Source organism: Mauremys reevesii, linkage group 11, assembly GCF_016161935.1.
Source record: "Mauremys reevesii isolate NIE-2019 linkage group 11, ASM1616193v1, whole genome shotgun sequence".
NCBI classification, from domain to species: Eukaryota; Metazoa; Chordata; order Testudines; family Geoemydidae; genus Mauremys; species Mauremys reevesii.
In genome coordinates, this window is record NC_052633.1 from 16,171,763 (window position 1) to 16,182,307 (window position 10,545).

The 10,545-nt window shown below is 45.3% G+C and overlaps 1 protein-coding gene across 1 annotated transcript; it reads left to right on the forward strand.

Annotated features, from left to right (window-relative positions):
* The first annotated feature begins 1,965 nt into the window (after positions 1-1,965).
* Positions 1,966-6,497, forward strand: LOC120374754 (gamma-crystallin B-like). The gene is made up of 3 exons (XM_039494898.1): positions 1,966-1,995; positions 3,744-3,986; positions 6,333-6,497. The coding sequence occupies exons 1-3, from the start codon at positions 1,987-1,989 to the stop codon at positions 6,348-6,350; spliced, it is 270 nt and encodes an 89-aa protein (XP_039350832.1). The 5' UTR covers positions 1,966-1,986; the 3' UTR covers positions 6,351-6,497.
* Positions 6,498-10,545: the final 4,048 nt, after the last annotated feature.

The following is a 10,545-nucleotide window of genomic DNA, read 5'->3' on the forward strand; positions in this document are numbered from 1 at the left end:
GGGCTCTGGCAGGCAATCCATCCTTCAAACCCCACCAAGGGGTTTCTCTCTGGTCACAAGTTCAGAACAGCTGTTAGCTCAGAACAAATACCCCCCCAGGCATCTGTGAGTCACTCCTTTATACAGCTTGGATAGGTACGCAGCCAGACAATGGTCCCTTCCTTCGGGTGAAGCGTCAAAAGTCTGTGTCTTTGCATAGCCAAAGAAGGTAATTTGTATTCACCTCTTCCCAGGGATTTCCTAGGAACCCCACTTAACTTGGGTCGTCCGACACATTGTTTTAAATAGGCTTTGAAGCACATAACACTTCCCAGGGTTTACATTAGTCACATCTCCCCGCTCAAAGCATTACATACAACCTCACAATAACACATAAAATACTTAACCTTAATTCAGTCCGGTGTGTCCAGGATATTAAAGGAAATTGCCATATGTGCCACAGGGTCAGTGAGACAGCCTGGAATAATAGGGCAGCTTTGGCCCTGAGCTGCCTGTGCTTCCCTTTCAAGGAGCAAGTAACCAAATACAACTGGTAGCTTATGGGTTCTCAGGAACTTGGTATCAGTCCAGTTCTATTAACACTAGCAGGTACAGTCACTAGTCTGAATGGAAAAGCACAGAACACAGATTTGGTATCCAGACTTGGGGACACAGCCCCCTGAGTCCCATTAACTTCAGTGGGACATGGAATGGGAACCGGTGTCCTTGCCAGTGGATCCCAGTGCAGGATGGGATTTTTTAAACTCGCTCACGGAACACCTTAACTCCAGCCTGTCCCACTGAGAAACTGCCAAGGTGGCTTCTGCTGATCGCCCTGCACACCTTTAAGTGCTACCCCTTTACAAAGATGGAAAAGGAGTAATAATAATGGTGTATGATGCCAATCAAACAACCAGAATCAAACCATGTGACCAATCCCAACCAACCCAGTTTAGGGATGGTGTCCCCAGGGTGGACATTCCCAGCTTCTGTTTGCCAGAAGCTGGGAATGGGCGACAGGGGATGGGTCACTTGATGATTCCTTGTTCTGTTCATTCCCTCTGGGGCACCTGGCATTGGCCACTGTCGGAAGACAGGATACTGGGCTGGATGGACCTTTGGTCTGACCCGTACGGCCGTTCTTATGTTCTTATGAAACACGAACATGCACAGTGAAAACCTACCAGGAAATTCTGTGCTCAACTGGGACCAACTTTTTCTGTGCACAGAAAATTATATACAAAGTGCTACATTTCTGCGGTAATATATATGAACTCTTAAAAGGTCAGAATAAATGGGACTATTTTCTATCCAGTGGCAGATAAAGTCTCTTTGCTTTTCTAGGTGAGTGGTATTTATTCTTGAACTTCTACAATCCCCCTGCCTGTGGAACTTCAAGTGTTTAAATTTTCGCCCTCAGTTGTGAATACCCAGTTGATTTAAGCATCCATTACTACACACAGGTTTTTTTAAGTATGAATAATGTACCACCATAAATACAGTATAGCCCACAAAATCTAAGGGAAAACATTTTTCCCCAATATCCAAATCCTATTGAAGTCAATGGGCATTTTATTAGCATAATGCCAGGGCTGCTTTTCAATGTCAGAGGGCCCATGGAAATTTTAAAAAGTCTTTGCCTCAGGGAACAACAAGAGATTGAGAATAAAGGTTATGAAACAATCCTGCAGCAGCAGTTTACCAGCATTTTCTCTTGAACATGTTCCCATCAGTGAAATAATGGCAATATTGACTGACATACTCATTAACCTGATCCCTTCGTTATTTACAGTAACAATACACTTGGCACCCAGTAAACAAAAGGCCATAACAATTCTTTACAATGAATAATGTTGATGATGAGGGAAAAAAGATTGAAGAATTCTCTTTACTGGACAAAAAAATTCCCTTTTGTCCAATTCATGTGGAGCCAGCACTGTGTTGTCTATATAAAGGACTGTTGAACCTTCCAGAGTATTGTGATCTCGCAGCTAAGCTCTGGCTAACATGGCAAAGGTAAGAAAAAAATGAGTGACTACTGTGTTGAAATACAGTGTACTATTATGTTATTCTATGTGTGTGTGTACCTATACAGAGTATGTCAGCCTAGTAATAGATTAACAGAAAGAAATAAAAACATACACAGAAGTGTGCGATAACTAGATTAAAAAGGAAATATTAAAATCTTATGTGCTTAATAACAGTCAAATACAAAAATATTTGATATGTACAGAAACTTTATTTTATATTTTTTCTGTACGGTTGGTGTTTTATTTTCTGACTTTTTAAAGAGAGTTATATTTCACAATCACACACACCATTCTTTGAAGTCATGTTATTTTAAGGTGCTGCAATTTGCACACTGCAAAATGGGAATGTCTCTGAATATTCTCCTTATTTTATTTTTTTTACGTATCAACCAATGTCACAAAAAAACTACGTTTAACTCCTACTTGGAAGTTGCTGCTACCAGCATAAGGCTATTCAAGTGACTGAAGTATTAACGAGGAGATACCACAACATCATCTGGAAGGAGTGTCCTAACTATGGGATCATTTCCCGCTGTTCCAGTTGGATATTTTCCTTCCCTGAAACTTTCATCCTCCTCAACAGCACAGAGGCTATCAGACCAAGTGTGGGACCATTCTACTGTGTCCCAGAAAATCTCATCTATGTACCTCTCTGTCTCCCTTAGCTTCTCCAGCTCAGCCACTCCGGTCTCCAGAGCCCGTACATGATCTCTATGGGCCAGGAGCTCCTGGCACTGAATGCACACATAACCACCTGCCCATAGGCCAGCTAATCATACATGCTGCATTGGGTGCAATAAACTGGATAGCCCCCACTCTGTTGCTGGACTTCTGCCTGCATTCTCTTTTTACTCCTGCAGCTCCGTCCTTTGTTGATGTTTTGTTTTTATCGGGAGGTGCTTTTGGCTTTAAGTTTAAAGAATGTTAAATGTATGTAGCCCCACCCCCCCACGCACACACTCCAGCTCACAAAACTCCCCTGTTAGCCGCTCCTGGTCGCTAGCTCCTCTGGTCGCTTAGGAGCGGGCTTTTTAAAGCCCTGGTTTTCCTGAGTAGCCCCGCCCCCTGGTAAAGGGTTGATGGGTATTAAAGGGCTTAGGGATCAAAGCTCACCGCACGGTCCCCCAAACAAACAGAGCACCTAGTATATTTCAGTCAAGCAGCAAACACACCACAAACACAGACACTACAGACAACAAACTTACCCCAAGGGTCACATAATCGCTCCTCCTTCACCTGGAGAACTCCCTCATCAATCTCCCCTGTTAGCCACTCCTGTTCACTAGCTTAAAGCGGTTCCTCACCTGCCTAAGCTACACTGTTTCAGAATGCCATCCAGCCAAACACCCCAGGAGTGCAAAAGTGGCTCATGCTCCTTCTCTTCTTGGACTCCGAGAGGTGTAGCACACAATCTCCACCTGGCCAACTCGAAGCGCTGGAGAAATTCAGCTCATTTGAATCCTTAGGGTCAGATCTGAAGACATCTGCTATGCTCATCATCTGCTGAACCAATCACACTTACTAGCTGTGCCCTGATAAGAAAACATATCTCAGTGCTTCAGTTTTAATCCTGGTTTTCCAGGCCTGATCCAAATCCCACAGAGGACAATGGAAGCCTTTCCATTGATTTCGATGGGTTTTGGATCACATCTTATGGGAGCCAGAAGATCAAAGCCAATTTTTTACACAAATGCTTTACAGTGTTATTACACTTGCTTTGTTATTTCAACACAGATCATATTCTACGAGGACAGAGACTTCCAGGGCCGCTCGTATGCGGCCACTGCCGACCAGCCGGATATGCACGCTCACCTTAACCGCTGCAACTCAATCCAGGTGGAAAGTGGCTGCTGGATGATCTACGAGCGCCCCCATTACATAGGACATCAGTACTTCCTGAAAAAGGGGGAATATCCAAATTACCAGCAATGGATGGGGTTCAATGACTCCGTCAAGTCCTGTTGCATAATCACACCTGTAAGTTCACTGTCATTTCTATGGGCGACGATTATTATTATTTATATTAGAGTAGCACTAGAACCATCAAACAAAGCGAGGGATCTATTGTGCTTGGTGCTGTAAGAGACAGTCCTTGCCACAAAGAATTTACAATCAGGATAAAGGGCCAGCCAAAGGGGGGGATGGGAAACAGAAGCCCAAATAGATTTGTAAAGGTGTTTAAATGCCTAAACACATGCTTACATGCTTTGCTGGACTGAAGCAAGTGTGCTCAGTTGGAACCTGAAGCTCTAGTCCTGCAAATGCCAAGGTGAAGGTTACTGATGTGAGTAAGGCGTTGTCTATGCAAGAAAGTTGTACAAGGATATAGTTAAAGCAGTACAACCTGCACAGCTCCTGCAGAGGCAGGTATACTGGTATAAAGGTGCTTAAAGCCACAAAAAGGGGAATAGGCTGAACTGATATAAAGCACCTTTGTACCAGTATTACTGTCTACACTCGTGGTTGCACCAGTAAAACTATATTGGTAAAAAATAAAATCACCCCACTAACCTGCCATAGTTATACCAGTAAGGAACCTGCCTGCATACTTCCCAACATTTCGAGAGACTAAAGCAGGATGCACTGCCACTCAGGTTTGGCCCGTATACTCCTCTGTAGATGGAGACAGAGAGGCGTCCGGGCCAACTACTCCCCACATCTGTCCCAAAATGCAGGAAATGTTCACTTCAACTGGGACAGGAGGTTGGGGAGAGATTAAAGCAGAACACGCCTGCAAAACGCGGGATGGTTGGAAGGTCTGTGTGTGTAGGCCTTACTGTTTGCAGAATCCAAGCCTAAAATACTAACTCGGGGTCTGATCCTTCAATCATTGAAGACCATCAGAGTTTTTACCATTGATTCCAATGGGAGTATGGTCAGACTTTGATTTTGTACTGTATCTTTCATACACATTGTATCCCAAAATGCTTTACACAGTTACAGAGTTAAACTAAAAATGATTAGCAGAGGTAGAAAGAAACTAAGAGCAGTATGGAAGAGGGAAAAATGAAGGTGAAATATTTAAAATCTCGGGGTATATTCTTATTTCAAGGTGTTGGGTTTTCTCCTAGAGAGATCATGAATATATATTTTTCTTTCAGACATATAAGGAGGAGGTTGTTAGGTGAGAGCGCAATTCTGGGTATTTTTGAGAGAATAGGTATTCACTATTCCTTATGAAAAGCAGAATTACTAGTTGATAAGTTAACGCCCATCTGCTTATAGACATCCGAGTGCTGAGGCAAGAATATAATTAGGGCTTCTGATTTTCGGTTTTAACCAATAAATGCTGATAAAACACTCGCAATAAAAAAATGAAATAGACTTTTATCCAGTAAACACTGGAAAAACACCAGAAAGGTTTACTTGTATCTAAGGGCTTGCCTCCATGGAGCAGTAATGCAGACTATGGAGGGGTGTAATTTCTATAGCGCACCAGCGTGTTGCACTTTAATTGGATCATGTAGACCCGGCTGGTGTGCACTAAAGAGTCCCCAGTGCGCTTTAATGTAGTGCTGTTCAGAAAAGTACTACATTCCAGCTCACTAGGGAACATTACAAAGAGATTATTCATTACTGTAATGAACAATAGATATAATATACATTCCTCATTACAGTGGATACAAAGATAAAAGCCTTTTTGGACAACCAGATAAAACTCAAAAATTGCTAAAAATAACCCCCCCAAAATGAAATTAATAAACTTTGAAAAACAGATGCCCTCAACAAAATACATTTTGATCTATAAGGCCCTAACCGGTGAGGGTCCCACTATGCAGCTAGACCCTGTACAAATACATAGTGAGAGTCAGGCCTGAAGTGGAGCTTACAATCTAAAGAGACAAAGGGGGGAGGGGAAACAGAGGCACAGAGTCATATGGCAACTTGCCCATGGCCACCTTGCAGGTTAGTGGCAGAGTCAAGAACAGAACCCAGCTCTCCTGAGCACCACTCTTGTGCCCTATTTACTGGAGAACAGTAACGCTGGCAATGCTGGTGCATATGATCCGTATGGCAACCCAGCTGTCACTTACCACTTGCTTTCATCCTTCACTTGCTAAATCTGGGTATAATTTACACACCCTAGGCTTGATTCCCCACTGCTTACATTATCCTTCCACCACTGGAACACGACTGAAATCATTGGAGTTGTGTAAAACTGGCGGAGCCATGGTGAATCAGGCCCTTTTTCTGCTAATTGAACACAAGTCGTCATTCATTTATGTATCATTAATGTCAATAAAGCAGCAAGCAACCTATGATCATATACTGTAGAGCTGCTGCTTCTGTGCTATAAACCTGTGTTTGTGTTTGTCTTCCCAGAAGGATACAAGTCTATGAAAGGAATGATGTGGGAGGCAGGATGACGGACTCCTTCTGTGACTATCCTTCTCTCTGTGACGAATTTCATCCCAGGGACATCCAGTCCTGTCATGTTTTTGAAGGAAACTGGATTTTCTGTGGACAGCCAAACTACCGAGCATGGCAGTACCTCCTGAGACCCAGGGAGTACTGGGGAGTCACTGACTGGGGAGCCATAGTTGGTTCCTTTAGGCCAACAGTGACCGTTTCCAAAGCAGTACATGTTTCCATGTTGTAAACGCTTCTCTTCATTGGGGTGGGATGTTCAAAGTAGCCGAATGGAAGTTAGGTTCCCAACTGTCCTTCAGTGTTTAAGGCCCCGACCCAAAGCCCATTAAAGTCCATAGAAGTCTTTGGATCAGGCACTTAAGTGATAGGGTCCAATCTGTCTCACCGGCCTAACACACGTAGTTCCACGGAAATCAGTGACCCGGATTAAACCCAAATTCAGGCTCAGAAAACAAACAAGCAAAACACAGCTACAGCCAAATTGCTGAAATGGAATCTGATCTGCCGCGTGAGAGTCACATAAATGGCTGCATGATTCTGCCCTTCGCAAAATGGTTTTCAGTTCTTGTCGGAAGCGACGCGAACATTTAGCTTTAGGATGTGCTGAACGGCTCTTCCCCGCATGACTTTTCGGTACTTGTAACATAGAGTCAATGGGTCATATTCTGAACCTGCACTCACTATGGCCTGTACCTTATTTCAGGAGCGGGCCCATGAAATCAGTGGCACTGCTCCGGGTGAGCAAGGGTGGCGGAGTTGAGCCCATCGTTCTTTTGCAAGTGGCTTTCTAGTCCTGCCCGTTGTGTGCTGGGATTTATAGTCCTGGGGCTCACAAGCTGGACTACGACAACGCATTTCTGATTGATTTATACCATGTTTATCAGTTACACTTCCCTTCTTGGCAACCAGCATTTGTAATGTGATTGCTATAAGATAATAAACCTTGTTGGAGCTTACACCTCGCTCTGTTGTCCATTTCTCAGTAAAATAAAAATATATTATAAAGACCCTAGCCCTGCTATCAAATAGCTGAGGAAAATCTCTGTGCCCCTCTGCAGTCTCTCTGAGGTCAACGGGGTTCTGCACAGGCCTGCGTGGATCTTACTGTAAGATCAGAGGTCCTGCTTTGCTTTTCTGTAGTGTCAAGTGTTTTAAAAATATGAACTAACCACAACCCTGGGAGCTAGCTATGCCCCAGGCCTGCTAGAAGTGCCAGGGGATTTTTCTGGTGTATTTATCTTCAGGTACGTCTACACCACAAATTACAATGCAATTGCAGAACGGATAGGCATAGCCACAGTAGCGTTAGTCTAACACTCTGAAAGCTATGCTTCTTAGTGCCATGTTGGAGGATCAGACGTTCTTGTGGGAATGACCTCCAAGCTGTGCTATTCCCCTTTCTCATAAGAGCTACACATTGGGATAAGGTTTCACAAGTTCGGGGCTTTCAGATTATGAAGTGAAATTGTGAGTTATTTTGTTAACAACTGGTAAAGCTTTGATATCATTGCCCCTTTGGCCAAGACGTAGTGGAAATATGAGGCCTTGCAGGGTAGTTTCCATTTGGATGAGAAATCGGTGACATGGGGCCAGGTTAGTTTCTTTATGTGACTTACAAAACGTACACACATCCCATTCCCCTGAACTGTCTGAGGATGAACTGCACACAGGGAAGGCACCCACGTCCTGCCCCAAGAAGCAGCTGTTTTCTAGCCCGCTGCTTCTCTCAGGGCTCACCAGACTCCAGGGCCAGCCTTACAGGTGGGTGATCGCCCAGGGTGCCGTGAGAGGCGCTATGATCAAGAGGCTGCAGAAGGGCCATGCCTATCCGGGAGGCGGGGAGAGGGGATAAAGGGGGCTGTGGGGCAGGAGGCAGGCGCTCCCATGCGTCCCCTCTCCATCATCCCGGCAGTATGATTCCTGCAGTGCCGCCACGGCTCCACAGGCTGCTGCTCTGCCTGCTAAGTGGCCGCCTGCTGCTCAGGGGGCAAGACTTGAAGGGCGCCAAAGAAAGTTTGGCATTTTCCCTAAGGCCGGTCCTGCTGGACTCATAGCCACATGCAGACTGCTTCTTTCCAGGGCCCTCCCCAAACTCGATCTCCCCACTGATGAACGTTTAGCCTCCTTCCACCCCTCAGCCCCTGAGTTTGAAACCTAGGAACCCCTTCTGGCTCCACATGGGCAGGCCAAGGGACCTGGGCATTAGACCCCTCCCATCTTCCCTACCCTAGAGCCTCAGCTGAGAGCTGTAACCCAGCCATTCACTAAGCTACTCAATGCCTTGCAGCAGTGACCCCTAATAGGGACTAGTTACAATGGCAATGCTCATCATTGTTTGACTTGATCAGTAGCTTACAACCAAGGCCACAATTTAAACAAAAACAAAACCTACAGACAAAACACCAACAGTGTCATTAGAAACAAAGGAACTATACTAATACTGATACTATACTGACACTAAACTGCTCAAGATAGTTAAGACCAAAGCAGACTGTGAAGAACTTCAAAAAGATCTCACAAAACTAAGTGATTGGGCAACAAAATGGCAAATGAAATTTAATGTGGATAAATGTAATGTAATGCACATTGGAAAAAATAATCCCAACTATACATACAACATGATGGAGGCTAATTTAGCTACGAGCAGGGGCGGCTCTAGAAATCGGGCTGCCCCAAGCAGCGCAGAGCGCTGCGCCGCCCTTCCCCGGTCCCGCGGCGGGTCCCCTCTTCCCGCGGCTCCGGTTGAGCTCCTGCCGGCGTGCCTGCGGCAGGTCCACCGGAGCCCGGGACCAGCGGACCTGCCACAGTCATGCCTGCGGGAGCTCAACCGGAGCCGCGGGAAGACGGGACCCGCCGCAGTCGTGCCTGCGGCAGGTCCGCTCGTCCCGGGCTCCGGTGGACCTGCCGCAGGCATGCCGGCGGGAGCTCCACCCGAGACAGATGCCGCCCCCCCGGGAAACGGCTGCCCCAAGCGCCTGCTTGGCGCGCTGGGGTCTAGAGCCGCCCCTGGCTACGAGTCAGGAAAAAGATCTTGGAGTCATCGTGGATAGTTCTCTGAAGATGTCCACGCAGTGTGCAGAGGCGGTCAAAAAAAAAGCAAACAGGATGTTAGGAATCATGAAAAAGGGGATAGAGAATAAGACTGAGAATATATTATTGCCCTTATATAAATCCATGGTACGCCCACATCTCGAATACTGTGTACAGATGTGGTCGCCTCATCTCAAAAAAGATATTCTAGCACTAGAAAAGGTTCAGAAAAGGGCAACTAAAATGATTAGGGGTTTGGAGAGGGTCCCATATGAGGAGAGATTAAAGAGGCTAGGACTCTTCAGCTTGGAAAAGAGGAGACTAAGGGAGGATATGATAGAGTTATATAAAATCATGAGTGATGTGGAAAAAGTAGATAAGGAAAAGTTATTTACTTATTCCCATAATACAAGAACTAGGGGTCACCAAATGAAATTAATAGGCAGCAGGTTTAAAACAAATAAAAGGAAGTTCTTCTTCACGCAGCGCACAGTCAACTCATGGAACTCCTTACCTGGGGAGGTTGTGAAGGCTAGGACTATAACAGCGTTTAAAAGAGAACTGGATAAATTCATGGTGGTTAAGTCCATAAATGGCTATTAGCCAGGATGGATAAGGAATGGTGTCCCTAGCCTCTGTTTGTCAGAGGATGGAGATGGATGGCAGGAGAGAGATCACTTGATCATTACCTGTTAGGTTCACTCCCACTGGGGCACCTGGCATTGGCCACTGTCGGTAGACAGGATACTGGGCTAGATGGACCTTTTGTCTGACCCAGTACGGCCATTCTTATGTTCTTAACAACTTAGTCCCTGGTGTATCTCCAGGGTGATTTGGGCCCAGCACAGGCAGGGGTGGTTCTGCGCTGCAGAGTGCAGATTGGAGTTTGGGTTTGTTCAGGTGTAATATTTTGATTCAGGCCCACCTCCAAATATTATGATTTATTCGTAGGACTGTAGCTCCTAGGAGCCCCAGTTACAGGACCAGCACCCCATTGTGCTACACAGAACAAAAAAACGGTCCTAGCTTTAACCCTCCTTTACATAATAATCCAGTTATGAGCAGGGTTACTCATAAAATGGACCACATTTCCAGCAAACTGGGTTTGATTCCATGGATAATATGTAAATCATTA